The 19,324-nt window shown below is 37.7% G+C and overlaps 2 protein-coding genes across 2 annotated transcripts; one reads left to right on the plus strand and one right to left on the minus strand.

The window, feature by feature from the left end:
• The first annotated feature begins 18 nt into the window (after positions 1–18).
• LOC116290380 (T-complex protein 1 subunit zeta) lies at positions 19–8,718 on the plus strand. Its single transcript, XM_031697400.2, has 17 exons — positions 19–193; positions 1,783–1,846; positions 2,250–2,300; positions 2,588–2,650; positions 2,950–2,970; positions 3,212–3,271; positions 3,766–3,879; positions 4,605–4,708; positions 5,240–5,350; positions 5,655–5,769; positions 6,096–6,140; positions 6,318–6,400; positions 6,675–6,771; positions 7,119–7,185; positions 7,454–7,534; positions 7,903–8,212; positions 8,398–8,718. The coding sequence occupies exons 1-17, from the start codon at positions 57–59 to the stop codon at positions 8,468–8,470; spliced, it is 1,596 nt and encodes a 531-aa protein (XP_031553260.1). The 5' UTR covers positions 19–56; the 3' UTR covers positions 8,471–8,718.
• A 5,416-nt stretch (positions 8,719–14,134) lies between these two features.
• On the minus strand, positions 14,135–17,983 carry LOC116290358 (neuropeptide Y receptor type 1-like). The gene is made up of 3 exons (XM_089032487.1): positions 17,811–17,983; positions 15,629–16,291; positions 14,135–15,597 (listed from the first exon to the last, which is right to left on the minus strand). Exons 2-3 carry the CDS (start codon positions 16,190–16,192, stop codon positions 15,232–15,234), a joined length of 930 nt encoding a protein of 309 aa, XP_088888613.1. The 5' UTR covers positions 16,193–16,291; positions 17,811–17,983; the 3' UTR covers positions 14,135–15,231.
• Between the last annotated feature and the right edge of the window lie 1,341 nt (positions 17,984–19,324).

The following is a 19,324-nucleotide window of genomic DNA, read 5'->3' on the forward strand; positions in this document are numbered from 1 at the left end:
TGTAGTGTCCGCCCTTGACTCATCCCTCAAACGAGGTTCTCCTACAAGATTCCAACATGTCGGCCATCAAGTCGTTGAATCCAAAAGCTGAAGTAGCACGCTTCTCTGCAGCCCTAGAAGTCAATATGACGGCTGCTAGAGGACTACAAGATGTACTGAAGACTAATTTAGGACCTAAAGGAACTATGAAAATGTGAGTAGTTTAATGAAGCCAAATACATTCGTTTCTAGTGTTGGGTACAACACGTGTGTTGAGTCTTGTACCGGCAAACTGTCAGTGTGTTGCTATGTGGCGAAGAACTTCAATATTCGTACTGAAAAAAGTACTCAAAAGTGTATTTAAAGTCAGAAGTTATTCATTATGAAGTGTACAAATCTCCCATGTTTAAAATTCTTTGTAAAATTGTACTTATTTGAGGACTTATACAAGTGACAGTACAGTCGGCCGTTGTGAGTAAAAAACTGAATTTGTACAAGACCACTAGTTGGATTTAGTTCATGATTTCCATTCCCTCTTTAAGCTTCACTTCAACTCATAATTTTCAAGGTTTCTTTAAGTCTTCAAATTGTAATACACTTTTTAATGTATAATTCCATGCTACATCACACACCCATTTTCTTCCTATATTCCACAATTTGAACCCATTTTATTAAAACACTGTGTATGGAATAGCAGTACTGTAAGTTACATGTAAACTAACCTGATATCAAATTACCACATGTGGTCCATTACTCTTTAATGACAGGGTCAAATATATTTTTTAATATGATTCTAAAGGTTGAAAGGGGTTAGGATTTTCGCAAGATGGTTTTGGAATGTAAAGTTTGATCAAACTAAGAAAAAAGTTTGCCTTGTACTGTATTTCCTAACATAACATGGTACTTAGTTGTATTTCAGGGGACTTCATGGGGGTACATTTGGGGGGGGGGGAGGGTAGGAAGGAATTTGAAGAAACTACTAAGGGGGCTGTAGTATCTTCCTGGGGGGGGTACTCTGCCAGAATTTGGGTAGGGGTGTTCCGCTGGGATTCTAAAAGGGGTACCCTATTTATGACAAAAAAAAATCGTATTTGTAGACCCTGTTTATGACAAAAGATATAATTAATTGCACTGAGTTCCTGTTTCAATTATCATGTCATCTCACGTATCATTTTTTTACGACCATGGTAACCAGTTTCAGTCAATATGAAAGTAGACATCCTGAATATGACAAGAAAGTCAGGAAGAATTTGGACCTTGAGTGAAATTGCATACCCTGTTTATGACAAGAAGCTCGAAAAACCATACCCTGTTCAGCGGATCATCCTTGTATAGTTCATATATGGGAATACCCCCCCTCCCCCCGGGAGTATCTTTAAGGCTTTCACGCTTGAACATGATAGTAATAGTAAGGGGCTGGTCATTTATTACCGGAAGGGGGGCCGACAGTTTTTCAAATATGACCAAGAATTATGCAAATCTGGCTCGGACGCAAGCCGTCAAACTTAAATCTGACCCCCTTATTACAAGCACACAAGTATTTAAATGTTTATTATCCCCCAGTACCAATTGATGAAAGAAATCAATATTTTTTAAAATGACATCCCCCAAAGTCAACCCCAAGCAATTCTTCCAGCACATCTTCTCAGGTAATGAATGACCAGTCCCTATTTTTCATTATTTTTGAACATGCTACACAAATGGACCTAAAAATGCTGAAACACTTGCTAAGAAATTAAGTAACTTGCCACTACAACCAAATAGTCTTTGCAGTCTTTTTGATGTGTCCATCTTTTTCACCAGGTTGGTTTCTGGTTCTGGTGATATCAAGTTAACCAAGGATGGAAATGTTCTTTTACATGAAATGGTGAGTATGTTTTGTAGTTGAATAAGATACAGTATACCTCAGATATTGAGACTGTAAACATCCTTTGTTGTAGGAAGATTCGTAAGAAAAACAGTCATGTGACCTCTTCATACCCTTTCAAACACATTCTTATACATAAAAATAAAGGCACCTTGAGAATCTCAAACCTCTTATTCGTAAACTTGGGGTACCCGCATCCTATGGACTTTCAAAAAATGTACCTTTTGAACATTATTCTGACTTGTGTTTTGAGGGTACTATGGATTGTTTCATTTTCCTCACTTCACAAGAATCAAAACCTATAACAAGAAACACTTTTAAATCCACATAATTTAATATTGATTACATTTGACATATTCAGTGCTACTGTATTCCAACAGAATATTTTCATTTTTTCATCCAGCAAATTCAGCACCCAACTGCATCCCTTATAGCAAGAGTTGCAACAGCTCAGGTAAAAATAAAATGACCCTTAAATTTTATGATTATTCAGAGAACAAGGCAAAGTTTTCTACAGTAATACTTCTATTACACAAGTTCCTTATTAAGCAGACATTCTTCATTAAACAAACTGCTAGTTCTTGAACGGTTGAGAAATTTTCTTCCTATATTTACCATATTATTAAGCAAACCGCTATATAGCAGTGTCTGTTTAACAGAGGTACAAGTGACAGTATTTTATTCAGTCTGCATTTATATTATGATAAATCCTTAATCATTGACAAATGGATATTCTTTTAGGATGATATTACTGGTGATGGAACCACTTCTAATGTATTAATTATTGGGGAACTTCTGAAACAGGTTTGTCTTCTAATTATTTCTCTCTATATATAAATTTTTTTATTTTATTTCGCTGACCCCCTCCCTTCCAGAATTTCCAATTTCCTCCATGGGTGGCGTATGGATATTTTCTGGAGTTACACATTGCAAAGGAACTCAACTAAGAGAGTAGTGAAGCTTGTCAGCCTAAGAGGGCTGTTTTGAATTTTTGCTTTCCTTCTCACAAGGATTTTCTATATAGTTATGTTTTCTTTGTATTTTCTTAATTTTACTATACCAAGATTTTCTGCTAATTGGTATTACTCTTTCTCTTTCAATAGGCTGATTTATATATATCAGAGGTATGTATTACACTGCATTACTTATCACTAATATATTGACTTAGTAAGTGGAAAATGATATGGCATAGGTGTACTGAAGACAATATATGCTGCTGGTTTATGGAGTATAAAGCTGTTTGTGCAAATTCATATTGTTCATATTTTAACTTGTATTCATATGAAAACTGATATATCTAGTTTACAATGTGTATTGAGTTTTAATCTCTTATCATTGTTCTAATATTGATATTATAACGTGCAGGGCTTACATCCAAGGGTTGTGACTGAAGGCTTTGAAGTTGCTAAGAAAAAAGCTTTAGAGGTGAGTTTTATGTTAAGCTTTGAAATTGTGGAGTAGAGTTTATATACATCACATGTTAATAGATTTTGTGGGATCCCCCCCCCCCCCCCCCTTGATTGGAGGGTTTGATTTCCCTCTTGGTCTATCCATTTTCTTTCCTCCACAATACCCTGACATTAAATTCCATTTGATCTCCTAGTTTGTTGTGCCCTGACTCTGATCAGTTGTTTCATTGTTTAATAAGGCTTTGTCATGTACATGAAACCATACTGTTATAATGGTGTTTTACAAACTATGTATAAAGTCTATTGCTCATCAATACATTTGTATAGGTCATTGAATGATCAGCAAATGGTTGCCAAAATGTTCAACAATAAGTCAACAGTTGCTTGACTGAGTCAATCGACAGATGGTTGCTGATAATTACTATGACCTGTGTAGCATTGTCATGTCAACAAATATTTGTCAAATCTATTAATGCACAATAATTCAATAAACTGTATTGATTATTATAGATTTTGGATCAGATCAAAGTAACCAAGGAAATGGATAAAGAAATCCTCATGAACGTAGCAAAAACATCTCTTAGGACAAAAGTACATACAAAACTAGCTGATCTCCTAACTGAGGTAAGGAAAGCAAACCATTTTTCTATATAATTAGATAATCCAAGGGCAGGGTGAGTGGTCTGAATAGTGGTCAGAGGCAGAACCAGCCAAAAATGTAAGGGGGACTTGATGGAATTTTGTGAATGACATTACAGAACTTTGAAAAAATTATTTTAAAATATGCTTTCTATTCTACTAGCTTCAAGGAACATAACCAATTTCCTCCTGGAGTGGGGGCTGTAGCCCCCCTTTACACCCCTCTGGATCTGCCCCTGGTGGTAGTGCCTGACTGCAATATTCTCAGTTCCCTCTATTAAACAGTGTACATACAATAGTTTTCAGTCAAAAGACCTAAAATATACCCTTCATAGTTTATTCACTGTGAACATTTTTGCTATGTTTTTCCTTTCATACAAAATTAAAATGAAATGAAATAGTAACCCCAAAAAAATTGGGGACTAGGGCAACCCTAATTTTGTCACCTATCCACCATAACGTTCCATCTTTTACTTGGAATTTCCAAAATTGAAGAACAGTGTCTTCTTTTGTATTCCAACTACTTCTTTTGTATTCCAACTACTTCTTTTGTATTCCAACTACTTCTTTTGTATTCCAACTACTTCTTTTGTATTCCAACTACTTCTTTTGTATTCCAACTACTTCTTTTGTATTCCAACTACTTCTTTTGTATTCCAACTACGTTAATATATATTCACATGACTTGAAAAAATCTTATGAATCCCTAGGTAGTAGTTGATGCAGTGCTTGCAATAAGAAAGCCTGGTACACCAATAGATCTACACATGGTTGAAATTATGGAAATGAAACACAAAACAGATACAGATAGTCAGTAAGTTAATAAGATTCCTATGCTAAAATTAAGGGTACAGTGTGACACATTACCATGACAACTATATAATGATTAATCCCATATGGATGGACTACTTTGTACATGTATAATATATACCTTCAGAAAATAATGTTCACAATTTAAAATAATGTCATTCGCTAGAGATTGCAAAATTCTTTAGTGACTAGTGTTACGTGTATTTTTATTTATGATCCTCGAATTATGGAGTCATTTTTGAAATGTGAAAAAAGTTTATGAAAAGAAAGAAAAATGAAAATGTTTTCATTTGAAATATATTTGGCCAGATTCCTAAAGTCAAGTTTACCTCTTTGTTCACTTCATTGGAGTGATCGGTAATTTTGTTGTAATATACACCTATCTTAGCATGTTTCCAAACATTGCCTTCACTTAGGAAGTGTTATTTGGTGCTTTCCACTGAGCCTTAGAAATCCCAGTAGGCTTAGGTGTTTGGCTTAGGTGTTTCTTGGAATACCACACCCACTTATCTGATTTTTCTCTTTTCAAAACTAGATTGGTAAAAGGTCTTGTTATGGACCATGGAGCCAGACACCCAGACATGAAGAAAAAGACCACAGACGCCTTCATCTTGACATGCAATGTTTCCTTTGAATATGAGAAGAGGCAAGAATGACTGATGGACAGACAAATAGCCATGATGTTTGGCATAATGCTTTCCCATTTCAGACCATGTGTCATTCCCTAGAGTATCATTTCTTTGTTTAATGGTTGCCCATGAGAAGACACATGAATATGGATACAGCTCAAACAAAGAATCTTATTCTTTAGAAAATGACACATGGTCTGAAATGGAAAAACATGCCGCTAAAAAGGTCTATTCAGAATTCATATTTTGTATACTTATTTATGATTTTTTAATTTGATACACTGGTAATCCTTATTTCATTTCTTTTGTCTTGTGTGATAGTGAGGTGAATGCAGGTTTTTTCTACAAGTCTGCTGAAGAAAGAGGAAAACTTGTTGCAGCTGAAAGAAAGTTCACTGATGACAAAGTGCAGAAAGTTATTGACTTTAAGAAAAAGGTGAGGGTTTATTGTTCACAAATATTTTTATCATTATCATCTTCATCATCACTATCACCACTTCTATCATCATCATCATCAACCTCATCCTCATCATCATCATCATCACAATCACCACCATCATCAAATTCATCAGTATCATCTTCGCAATATTCACTATCCCCACCACCACTGCTATCAGCATCATCATCATCATCATCGCCATCATTATAACAATCACCATCATCACCCTCACTATCAGTTCACTATAATCACCAGCATCTTTGCCATTTTCACCATCACAATTGTCTTCTTAATTCACAAATTTATTTGTGTTTCTTTGACAGGTCTGTGAAGGTACAGATAAAGGATTCGTTGTGGTCAACCAAAAGGTATATTCTACCATTTTCGTAATGATTCAGTCTGACTACTAACCAAATTATCAGGGGGACCATTGCTCCCCCTACCCCCCCTTTCCCCCCCCCCCCCCCCCCCCCCTTGACCAATGACTGTACCTTGCATGTTCTATTGTAGTCATGGATTTAATCTTGATCTTGATCATTTTTCAGGGCATAGATCCCTTCTCGTTGGACATGTTTGCTAAGGAAGGGATTGTTGCAATTCGAAGAGCAAAGAGAAGGAATATGGAAAGGTACCATTTCATTCTATTATTCTCATATTTTGTTCTACTTGGGGTGATCGCTATTGGTAGAAAGAAGCTTGTTTTGAAATAATCCACTTTTCTCTCCCGGTAGATGTGTGTGCCATTTTTTGAAAGTCGAAGTTTCCCGCTCTTTTCTTACCATTAGCAAATAAATTTCCAACCAGATGGATTGGTTTGAATAGCAAGCACCCTGTTCTTCACCACCATTTGGAGCAGTTAATAAAGTTTTGATTCTTATTTTAATGGTGCATCTTTTTAACAGGATTCCTTTAGCATGTGGTGGATTAGCTGTAAATTCAGTGGATGACTTGACTCCTGATGTGCTGGGATTTGCTGGATTGGTGTATGAGCATGTACTTGTGAGTAGTCTTTATTTTTGTTTTACTTTTTGGGTGAAACACAAAGGATACAAAAGGGCAGAGGTTCCAATCAAAGGCTCTCTGTGAATGATGCTCATCTAAATCTCCAGAATTAATGAATGAATGATGGAAAGAATGAATGAATAAATGAATTATGGAAAGAATAAAAGAATGAATAAATAAATGAATGAAATTGGATGGATGGATGGATGGATGGACAAGAGAAAGGACAAAAAAAGAATGAATAAGAACAAGAGAAAGAGCAAAGAATGAAACAATAAAAGAATGAATGGATGGATGAATAGATTAATCAAATTTGTTCATCTTTTACATTGTTTTCTTTTCAGGGTGAAGACAAATACACCTTCATTGAGGAAGTGAAAAACCCACAGTCTGTCACAATCCTTATCAAAGGTTAGATTTTTTTTACTTTTCTTGTATTTAAAAGCTACAACTGATTGCTTTTTCACTAAGAGACAGGAGTTCATACTAAAGATACTAGTGGGAGCTGCCTTGGTGTACAAAGCATATGTAATGGAAATTATATCATTTGTATGAACCAAGAAGTTAAGTTACGGACAGACAGACAGACAGAATGACTGAACAACCAATCTACTGACAGACGAATTTCCTGACTATTATATATTGATGTTATCATTGATGTTTTCGTCTTTGTTTTAAGGGCCAAACAAACACACACTGACTCAAATCAAAGATGCCATTCGTGATGGGCTTAGGGCTGTCAAGAATGCAATAGAAGATGGTAAGAAAAGTCGTCAACCTAGAGTATTATGGCATCAAATATCGGGTTTTGGTGTTTGATCTCTTTGGCAAGGTGCTGTAATGGGCAACAAAGACATACAACATGCTACGTTAAATTACTGTGTTGCAGATTTCAGAAGAAATGCTTTTCATATTTCCACCCTGTGCACAACAAATTTTCTTTGTCACACAAAGTAGGAGTTTAGTTCTGTTAACTCTTTGCGACATGTAAACTTTGAAGCACAGCCAACAAAACGAATTCCCTAGAAGCTCCCTACCGCTATGCTACCATGGATACTCATGATTGTCTGACTCATGGATGAAGCTATTTGTTGGTCAGTTTTGATCTCTGATTTTGAAATTTCATAGGTTCTGTAGTCCCTGGAGCAGGGGCCTTTGAGATAGCAGTCCATGCTTCTTTGGTTGAGTTCAAGAAATCAGTCAAAGGAAAAGCAAAACTTGGAGTTCAGGCATTTGCAGATGCTTTGTTGATCATCCCAAAAACCTTGGCAAAGAACTCTGGCTTTGACTCCCAGGAAACGATTGTTAAGCTACAAGAGGAGTATGCTGGTAGTAATACACCCGTGGGTGTGGATTTGTCTAGTGGAGAGGCACTTAACCCTGCTGATGCTGGGATATGGGATAACTATCGTGTCAAAAGACAGTTATTGAATTCTTGGTACGTGAATCTATTCCTCCATACTTCAACCCATCTGATCACCCCACCCTTCAAGCCATCCAATCACCCCACCCTTCAACCCATCCATTCACCCCACCCTTCAACCCATCCATTCACCCCAACACCCCATTATCCACCCATTCACATCAATTCTTAACAGCTCTCATTCTTTATTGCTTTCACAGCACTGTTATTGCCGGTAATCTACTGCTGGTTGATGAAATTATGCGAGCCGGGATGTCTTCTCTCAAAGGCTGATGAGTGTAATTCTGTGTTCTGTTCATAGTACTACTGATGTGTGCATGAAGATGGTGTGAAGCGTCAATCAAGCTTATAGAGCACTTTACACATTACTTTTCACCAGTGAAAACTACTAGTGAAAAGCGATGTGTAGTTCGCATTTTAACCGATTCTCGCGTGGCATTTAAAAAAAACATCGTTCAGAATGCATATCAGTGCGTTAGAATCATTGATTAGCACATTAAAAATATTTTCTTTCAAGTCTATTCCATCCCGGTGTAGTTTTATCTCTATAAGGGCCATGTCTAGGAAAATATATGCCCCTAAATATTTCTGTGTGCTAGCGTGAAGTCAAGTGTCCCAAATAGGCCATTTCACGGATCCTGTTACTCAACCTCGGCCTCTTCAGCGTGTAATTATTCTTTAGAATTTGACTACAGTCCGCAGTAATGTAAGGAATTTACACATCAACGAACAATTGAAACACTTAAAAATTTCACAGGTTGTAGGCAATTTCTAAAGACTATTACACGCTGACGAGGCAGAGGTTGAGCCGCGGGATCTGTGAAATGGTCTATTGTACTCTGTAGAGTCCCGATTAAGTCGCTCTTTTTTTTTAGTGTATTATAAACCAAAAATCGCACAATCTTCTCATAGAGTTCGGAATTTATAGATACTCATGTGTTGAAAGTTCTTCAATCGGACTCACCTACTCGTAACTATAAATTCCGAATTGTACTGTACGATTTCCTATACAATCGAACCGTATCGAAATGCCTGATTCGTTCATATACTTTATTGCGTTCCATACAGTGTAGATTTACATGGTTATCCTCTCCACCTTCGACTAAAAAAAGTAAAACGATGTTTTAGAAAAAAAACCATTTCGCGAATATTAGTTTATTATTACTATGGTAACGCCTATTCAAACGTTTTGTGCGTCACATGGTGACGTCAATGCCAATCGCTGGCCGAAATAAGAAGTGGGACATGAGTCTTTTCAGAAATCAGTAAGATTCCGACACAGCATCATAATGTTGAGCACAGACACTGGATTAGCAGGAGGTGAGTTGTTATCGACGATTTCAATTCTTACATTCTTGCCACAGCTTAGTGTCGCTGAGTTGCAACCAGGGAATTAGATAGTATATGAAACACTTATAGTAACATTTTCCAAAAATGAGAGATCGGAGAGATGATACTAACCCGTAAAATAGCCGATACTTGGCCCGTTCGTTGTTAGCTCATTTCCTTGTGTTCAATTACTATAATGTTAAATCTCGAGATTTTGTCATTACGCACAACATTATATGAGTTATGATTGTGATTTCTGGACGCCAATTGTACTTTCAATGTTGAATGCGCTTTAAATGCGATTTAGATCATTTCTCAGGGCGCTTTTGGAATAAAGAGGAGAGGAGGATATAAAAATTTTCCATAGATGCTCGGTAAATAATTATACCCTTGGGGACTTTTGGCGTGGAATTTCAAAAATTACAGTTTCTTTTACAGCCTAAGCTACACAAATTGAGAATTAAAAATATTTTCGCAATAAAGAAAGAACTCGGAAAAAGAATAAAAAAGGAATGAAGAGAACGAAAGAAATAGGAAAAGAGGTACACGAAGGAAGGAACAAGATTTTCCATCAAGCATCACGTTTTTTATCTTCAAGCGCAAGACACGTGTTCATCGATTCCCTGTATCTATCTCTAAAAAATTTTTAAATCTCATAAAAGACAATGAGTTTTTTTTTTAAATTTATCTACCACTTGGAGATTTTTTCTATTCTTTTTCTTATTCTGAAGAAAGCTTTTGCTTGTCAACTGACGTTTCAAGTTTGCCGTTGACTATAGAGTGTTACTCTCTATGTCCAGAATAGTGAGTACATTTAAACGTCCATATAAGAAGAAAAGTAAAATATGTTTGAGGTCTTTCTCAAATAAAAACTACGCGTTGCTGTATTTCTTTTTCATGTGTTGTTACAAAGATAACCTGGAGTCGGGAGCAGCACGAACTAACAAAGACAGGCCGCCACCATCTAGTTCTGAAGAAACGGCACAGGCGACAGTAGAGGGCGAAAGTAGTTCTCTAAGGATATCGAGGTAAGATGAAAATTTGATTCAAAGCAAAGCGTTTTATTATTTTAATTCTTTTAATTTCAGCGTGGCGGGAAAAAATTATCAATTTTGTTCAGCATCGAAAACTCCCAGGCTAAAATTTTCACTAATCTGATTTTCATAATCATAATAGAGTCGTATCATCCTCAAATACTTTAATTAAGTGCCCCTTTAAGGTGTCTCTATTCAGTAAATTGGAACCGTTTGATTCCATTTTTAACGAAATTTCAGTAGCTTTCATTAGTCAGAAATGTCATTAGTCTTAGATCAACGTTTATTAATGATGCCAAGACTTGCGATGAATTTAAAATAAACCTTATACTATGACAAAGAAAAAATAGAAACATTATTAAACTCGGTTTAAATGCTTTTAATTTGTAACCGATCCAGATGAGTTCCACAATAGCGGATACCAGCAAAGAAAGAAGAAAATGAGTTGAAAAATTCTGCGTTTGATTTTAAGTAAACTTCAAACTAACCGGCTTGATTTTGGGCGTTGCAGCTTAATCACTCATCTTGGCCGCTTAAGACGGCTCTGCTCTCACATACTACTAATTACAAAAACACCTTTTTTTTGAAAAAGTCTTGATAAAATTTTCCCCCAAGAGACGTCATCAGCATCCGATTTATGGACAAAAAGACTTATTGTATTTGTATTGAAAGATCTTGTTTTTATGCGGTTTGCAGTTCCCCACGCCAAAATTGACTCTTAGTTCCAATTTCTTCTGGCGTCGAGATCCAGAACTTAAGGGATCGAGTGTTTGGAGTCCTAGACTCGGTCAATCAAAGACAGACATTTCTCTCTCGCCGGCTTATTGACGTCACAGAGAGCAGCTTGGACGGCAGAGAGCATTCAACCTTTCTAAGAGAAAATGAACTCTTGATCTTCCGACTCGATTCACAGGGAAAGCGGAGCTGCCGGCCCTTCCCCTCCCCCTTCCCCTCCCCCCTCCCCCTTACCCTCAATAGTTTTGCCGCCATATTTTAAGTTTGAATTACTTGTTTGCCATTTTAAATATATCAATAGCCAATGTAATAAAAATGTGATAATACCCCCCTAGGTGCTTCCGCCTTCGGCTGTCAGTACCAATCCCCCCCCACACACAATCGAAATTACGCTCCGCGGTCCCTGATTCAATCGCCACACATTCATTTATTTATTTATTTTTCATTTAAATTTCAATTTTTTTAGACCATCTGTAATTTGTTCACTTGAGAGTGAAGATAGAACCTTGACCACGACAAGTAGGAGAGTCTCTTATCTACCTTTGATTAATCTCCAAGATTCCTTTTGTTTGCCGGCAGATCAACCGGTCCAGACAGTAGACGTATTTTGCTGGAAAAATCAGCAACAACTTTTTCCAAAGACAGGAGAGCTTCATCGGCCATTTGACAACATTTGCAGGCGAGGTGATTGTGAGGCGTCCGTGAACTGGGAGAGGTGTAATAACAAGTACTATTGCACAACTGGATCTTGTGTTAATGATCAGTACTGTATGTGGCATCCTCAGTTCGAGCGCGTTCATTGGCTCCCTTGTTGCTGTATTTCAGCTACGTCACAGGGCTACCGCCACGTGACAAACATGCGAGCCAATCAGAAAAGCGTCTATTTTTATCAGTCGCGTCGTTCAGAAGAAACGCTTAAAGGAAGTGAGTGGCATTGCAAACAGTTGGATGGAGCAAACAGTTCTCTTATCGATGACCGAAACTCGAAAAAGCCTCGTAAGGATGGGGATGGGTCCTCGATCTCTAGTAGTGAGGATGGTTGTGATAGTGGCGGCTGCAATACCATGTTATTTGGTCAAAATGTAAGAAAAAACAAGGATACAACACAGGAGGATAGGAAAAGAACCATCCATCAGCCCTGTCTTGATAAACCACGTCAAAGAGAAGGAGGAAGTATTGCGTTCAAGCAAAAAAGTGAGGAAGCGAACGCACATCCTCCACCATGGCCGCGTGGAAAGAAAACCATACGTCAGGCCTGTCATGGTGAACCACGTCAAACAGAAGGAGGAAGTATTGCGTTCAAGCAAGAAGGCGAGGAAGCGAACGCACATCCTCAACCATGGCCGCGTGGAAAGAAAACTATACGTCAGGCCTGTCTTGGTGAACCCCTTCAAGCAGAACGAAGGAGTATTGCGTTTAAGCAAGAAGGTGGAAACCCAAGTGAATCACCGCGACAAGATGAGAATGCCGCGTTTAAGCCAAAACACGAGGATGATGACGGAGATGAAGACAACAGCAGTGATATCGCCATTCCTTCATCGTTCAAGGAGAAATCTTCAATTTGTGTTTCACGCACTTCAAGAATAAATAGTGGTCCATCTTCTTGGAATCACACGTCGAAGAGAAATACCATTACCAGTACAACGAATCAAGGTGAAGCTACGGAAGGTACAGTGTGTCCAGTGTGCAACAAGAAGCTGAAAAGATCCTATTATTTGAAGGTAAATATGAAGAACAACAATAAATGACCCGAATAATAACAACAACAAAAGTAATCGAACAACAGAAAAAACAAACGACATCAACAACAAAGAATGACAAAAAACAAAACTAAAAGCAAACAGCATTAACAACATGAACAACAAAACAATATTAATAGCAAAATTAGCAACATCAAACAACAACCGCTTGATCTTTAAATCATAACCTCGACAACAACAACTTGAACAACAAACAATATGAACATCAAACAGCAACAACAACAAAAAACATTTTCATCATATAACAACAACAACAACTTGCCAATTAAACAGCAGATTTCACATTATTTTTCTATGTACTCGAATTACTTTTTTTACGTTCAGAGCCACATGCTAATCCACACTGGTGATAAACCATACAAGTGTGCATACTGCAGTAAAGCCTTCAATCAGATTGGAAACAGAAATGCCCATCAAAGAATCCACACTGGAGAGAAACCCTACGCCTGCGATTACTGTGGCAAGCGGTTTATCTTCAATTCCTCCAAGCACAACCATATGAAGGTTCACGGTATTTATTGTGAAACACCTACCCTTGATGAACCCGCTGAACCACCAAGAATATGAGACGAAAAGATGACTTCAAATGCCTTCATTATTCTCTTCAGGGGCGTAAGCAGCCCCCTTCCCCCCCCTCCCCCCCCCAAAAAAACTTAGACTAAAATCTTAAATTTATATTTTTACTTTTTTCTATTTTTTGGGCTACCTGTGGATTACAATATTCTCTTCAGGGGCGTAACGAGGGGGAGCAGCCGGCGCCCCCAAAAAGTTTGACTAAAACAAATTGTAAATATTTCTATTTTTTCTATTTTGTTGGGTTACCTGTGGATTTGGCGGGAATTTTCACGCCAAAACGCGTGTGTTCACTACTACAACTCTGGTGCTATCGCTACACCAACAGACTATTAGGATAATAATTATAAACTCATTTATTTGTGTAGATTTGAGCTAATTTTTTGTCATTTTCAAGGGGTTTTGCTCTAGTATAAGCCTTCTGGTTTCAACAGGGATATTTATTTTCCTCTCTATGCATTGTTTTCCATCATTTATAAACTGATAAATTGTAACTACAATTTTTTTTCACATCTTGTAATACATTTTTATTAGTGATTTTCTCCTGATTGTGTAAGCCACTTCACGTCACGCATTCCTAAACTAAAAGTTGCGCGCGTCCCGATTGGTGCAATTAGAGGGACTTTGATTCGCAAAATCTGCGACGGCGACGTCTACCGGAAGTGTAAATTACGGCACTTTGGGTTTCGATTCCGTTTAAAATCTGTCTTCCCTGTGGATAAGTTGACTTTACTAACAATGTCTTGAATGAAATCTCCAATGAACAGAACCCCACAGAGAAATTATACACTTCCGGTTGACGTCGCGAATCTTGAAGTCCCTAATAACTGCTTGTGCGGCAGTCAGTTGTAGAGAAAATGACTTGTACTAAACGTCCTTTAGATTGACTTTAGCGGTGGTAAGGGTACTGTAGTTATATTATTGTGACCATAATTTACTATTTTCGTTCAGTTGTTAGCGAAAATTACATTTCTCTAAACAAAAGTTATTACAATCTTAAAATGAATTAATTCTGCTATATATTATGCGTCAATATCCCCCATTGAACATCTGCGTGCCTGTACGCCGTAATATCTGTGTCGGAAGAAAAAATACGAAGTATTTTAAGCTCGGTTGCCGCTCACTTGAGGTGTCCAGGACAAACGCCGTATCTCCATTCTCGCCTATCACCCTTTCTCTGTCGCTCGGTTCCACCCTCAACGCATGGACCCTGTATGGTGACATGCATTAGATAATATACACCATTGGGCAGGGCGTGCAATATTACCGTTTATTAAATAGGCATTAGTGTTTACTGGGAAATAAGCCACTCGTATTTTTCATACGAACTATATACATCCGGGACCACCGTGACATATTCTGCATATCCCCCGCTAGTGAAGATATATTAATGACGGTCTTTTGCAATTTTTCGACTAGTTTTTGTTTGTGAATGCGTCTATATAATAAAAAGAAAATTACACCTTGGCTTGAAGATGGAGCTTATCTTCTCTGTTGAAAAATATTTCACTCGTTCGCGCGTTCGAAGGATAAGCTTCATTTCTTCGCGCCACCGTGTATTATCCTCGATGGGACCGACTGATCACTTGTGACAGTTTTGGATCTAGCAAGGCTTAACGGCCAGCACTTTGCTCATGTATCCATAACACATAGGGTGTAAAGCACTCGGAAGAGCATGTAGAATATCAGTATATCGCAACAATATAAAGTTGTATTTCCAATCTTCAAGCGAGAACCATTCCAGCTCCCCGCTAATAAAAACAATATGTGAAGGCAAATAACAAAGAAAAAAGATGAGAATGATTATATATATCATCTTTAGTAAATCTGATTCAAGGTGTTGAATTCTATTGCTTTCTCGTCGGTTTTCATTATCCAGTTCATTACTTGTAGTTTCACCGGATTTTCCGTTCGTTGCGGACATGTTTGTTGACGATGGTAATCCATTGCCATCACCAGCTTCATGCATCTCAGTTTGTTTCGTTTTCTTCATGTGTTTTTTGACTTTGAAGATGACTATGCCATAAGAAAACAAACACCATAACAAGGAATGGAACGACAAACTGCAGCACGAACAAAGCAATCGAGTAGTTGTGACTCATCTCATAGTTTGGGAACACTTCCAAGCACAAGAGCAGGATTTTGGGTCCACAGACTTCTACCTCTGCTATAGCACGTGTAATGAACGCTGGCATGGATAGTGCAACGCCCCAGATCCAAGAACAAAGAATTACGAGATACGCAGCACGTTTAGAGGGTCGTTGTTTTCGCGGTTGAATCAAGATAAGGCAACGATACAAAGCGATGACGGCCAACGTGAAGGTTATAACCAGTGTACTACACATGACCAAGGGGTTGACAACCTTGCACATGAACTCCCCAAACACCCATGACCACGGCTCGCACGTGTAATGAAAGATAAATGGGTAGCTCACTGTTAAGACGATCTCTGCAAGGGCGAGATTACTGACGAGGTTGTATGTAAAGGGTCTATTAGACATTTTCGTAGCACTGCGATAAAGTATGATGTTACCAACGAAGGCAAGAAAGAGGATTAAGCTCATGATCACGGCTCGTAGGATAAATGATTCCACGGGCTCTTCGACGCCGTTGGGCTTGGTCTGATACACATGTAGTAGTAGTCGTGTTGTTGATGTTGGGCCCTAGAGATACAATTGATTTATGCCTTAGTTAACAGACATCTGCTGTCTGCTTCCTTGTATGTTGGCAAGAGAATATGAACTAAGAGAAGGAATCCTACCTATATAGCCTTGTAACCATCATGTGCAAACTTAATGCTATTTTTAGCTTGGAGATATTTTGAGCGAAGAATCTGATTGGTTGATTTCTTGGGGGTAGGCGGCTTCTAGTCTTGCAGGAGACAAAAGCCTGTGTTTTTGTCGCTTTTCGTGTCCTAAAACGAGGCATTAAATTAGGAAGCATGATTATCGCGCGGGCATGGTAACGAGCTAAAAATAGCATCAATGATTCTAAAAATAGCATCAAAGTGATCACATGATGGGGCACGGGGATTCCTTCTCTTAGTTCATTTTCTCTTGATGTTGGTCTTTTTGTCTGTTTGTTTATAGTGAGTTAATGGAGCGCTCCATGGTCTATCCAAATAGCAGTCTGCCTGTCTGTCTAAACTGACTGTCTGTACATGTCAGCTGTTACTTGTTTAAATAATCTCATCATTAGACTGAATTATAAAATAACTCCCATAAATCTTGCGTTCTGATTCGTTGGGAGAGCTTACCTTATATGGTATTTTTATCATTTTCACTTATGCCTACACTAATTCAAGAACAGTCAATGACTTGAACGGCCTAAAAAAGCCCTCAAGGAATTCGATGAAAAAATTATGTTAGTTCAGTTAGTACTAAAAGCATAAAGCATAATACTTCCTCTCCCTGCTGTCAAAAAAGGTATTTTGCTTTTAGGAAAAAGTATTGAATGTCTAGTCTAATAAATAAATGCTTCGATCTATGTTTACCTGTTTCTATTGCATTTTTCAGTCATTTTTTCGTGACTCATAAATCCCTAATTACCTTGCTTCCTTCCAATAAAGTATTTAACGAAATAATGTATGTACTTTCTGCTCGTACGTTTAACTCTAATGGTTTTCTTGTTTCTCAGCATGAAATGACTGAGCATGGCCCTTATTATATAAGCTTTTTCAAGCTAGACAAAGCAATAGCTAGCTAGCTAGCTTGATTAAAGAAATGTTTTCGCTCGCTGTCCGAGGTATTGAATTGAAAGCACATTGAAAAAATAAAAATAAAAGACATGGGTTTCTTTCTCATTTCAGCAAGCAGAATCAGTTCTATCGTTGGGTCAGTAAGATAAATAAACCCCCCTTCTGGCTCACACTGGGATGTCGACTCGTAATGTCGTGATGAGAAACTCTTTGGGGGGGGACCTTTTTTTTTTTAGTCGGATTCATCGGTCAACTGTTATCCAAGCCACGAGAAAGGTTTTTTAAACTAAATAATATCTATAATAAGTATTTTTTTGCTGCTTGGATGTTTATTATCAAAGATGTATTTCATGTTTCTTTAAGCAATTTTTTCGCCTGTGGAACTCGGAATTTTTTTCCGAGGGAAATTGCTTGAAAAACAAAATACATGTGATATCTATATGTTTATGATATGGACGTATAATATAAAAACGTTAGCAAAATACCTGTCATTTTCCAGAACTTGTGCGAAAACTTGGAATGATGATAATCCGCGTTAAGATCTAATCAAACTGAAAGAAAGTGGAAAAGCCAAATTAGATTCACTGAAACTTGACGCCTTTCTTTCAATGAAGTATCGATGTACAATGTATTTCAATGCCACACAACTGAAATGCGTGAAAACGATGTCTGTTTTGGTGGCAAATTTGATTTTGATTGACAAAAGACAAAAGTAAATTAATGAAAGTGATAAAAATGAGGTGCAAATTAATTTGGGAACTTAGTTGGCGGGCAACTACATCTGCTCCACTGCGTGTTTTTAATCCATTAACGATATGAAAATATATCTAACCACGTTTGGGGAATAGTTGAAACAACCTTCAAATTTATTATATATCGTGTTTCAAATTTAAGTGCCCCATATTTGTTTCCTTTATATTCGTATTTCATCGAGTATAGGGTTCGGAAGAACTGGTCATCACATTTAATAAGTCCCACTGTTCCTAAATTCTACGCAAATCTACGTAGTAAAGATACTGATTATAAAAACAAGTTTTCTAACTAGATGATCCAGTTCTAAATGAAAATCAAGGTCAATGATTGGAAATGAGTAAATCGAATGAGTCCAAGAGAGCAGAAGTGTTTTTACAAAATTACAACGCTAACAGGGTAGTGACAAGGGATATCATTCTATTTGATCCCAAATTCGTACACAAAATTTTGATCCCCGATTCCAAAATCTCTTGATCCCTGAATTTATTTATACGATTTCAATCCCTCTGCTGTGATCCATTATCCCACATCCCTCGTCAAAACACTGACGAAAGGGTAAACTGAGAAGCAGTTCCCAGCCAGAATATCACTGCTATTTCGATCATGCATTCTCATTGTTTCAAGGTCCGGGGGGGGGGGGGGGGGGGGGGGGGGGGAAGGCCTTTAAAAACCAGTAAAAATTTGGGGTACATTTTTGTAATGGCCGAATTTGAGGGTTGGGGACGTACGCATTTAGATTTTCAAAAACGCGTAGGACGTTTCACGGATTCAAATAAAAGTATTACTATTGTGGAGTTTCTGTTGCTCCTGTACTACAGGGAGCTCATAACTGTAGAAATCCCTTGTAGCCGTTGAAAGAGGGGGGTACGTTTTCTATTTAATGATTTTAGAGGGGGGTACTCATACGCCTTTCCTTCCAGCTTATCAATAAACTTCCTGTAAGTGTCCTTCAAATATTCTCTCTCCAAATATTGAAGGATAATATTCCGAAAAATGAGTCACCGAAATTAATGTTTCCTTCATTTTGGTGTATATACGAAATCGTTCCTGTTTTGCTATTTTAATTTGAAAATAATCGAACTTTTATTGCTTATCAAGCTTGAGAGAAAACAAATGATAGGTTTGATTCCAGTAAGACTCCAAAATCCGACTCGATAATGGAATTGACTGAATCCGTTCCTGAATCAGGCGTCATTATCCTCTTAGTTCATTAAGGTGGCTCGATAATGGGGTTTTCTCGACGCGC

Source organism: Actinia tenebrosa, unplaced genomic scaffold (genome assembly GCF_029948245.1).
Source record: "Actinia tenebrosa isolate PJP-AT-01 unplaced genomic scaffold, QUT_ActTen_1.0 PGA_scaffold1__47_contigs__length_23844297, whole genome shotgun sequence".
Lineage (NCBI taxonomy): Eukaryota > Metazoa > Cnidaria > Anthozoa > Actiniaria > Actiniidae > Actinia > Actinia tenebrosa.

Excerpts from the sequence above, each read along its gene's own strand:
- LOC116290380 (XM_031697400.2), top strand. The coding sequence starts at position 57 with ATGTCGGCCATCAAGTCGTTGAATCCAAAAGCTGAAGTAGCACGCTTC. Across the intron at positions 194-1,782 it reads CCTAAAGGAACTATGAAAAT|GTTGGTTTCTGGTTCTGGTG; the intron begins GTGAGTAGTTTA and ends CTTTTTCACCAG. Across the intron at positions 6,772-7,118 it reads TGGTGTATGAGCATGTACTT|GGTGAAGACAAATACACCTT; the intron begins GTGAGTAGTCTT and ends TTTTCTTTTCAG.
- LOC116290358 (XM_089032487.1), bottom strand. The coding sequence starts at position 16,192 with ATGAGCTTAATCCTCTTTCTTGCCTTCGTTGGTAACATCATACTTTAT. Across the intron at positions 15,598-15,628 it reads ATAGTCATCTTCAAAGTCAA|ATGCATGAAGCTGGTGATGG; the intron begins AAAACACATGAA and ends AAACAAACTGAG.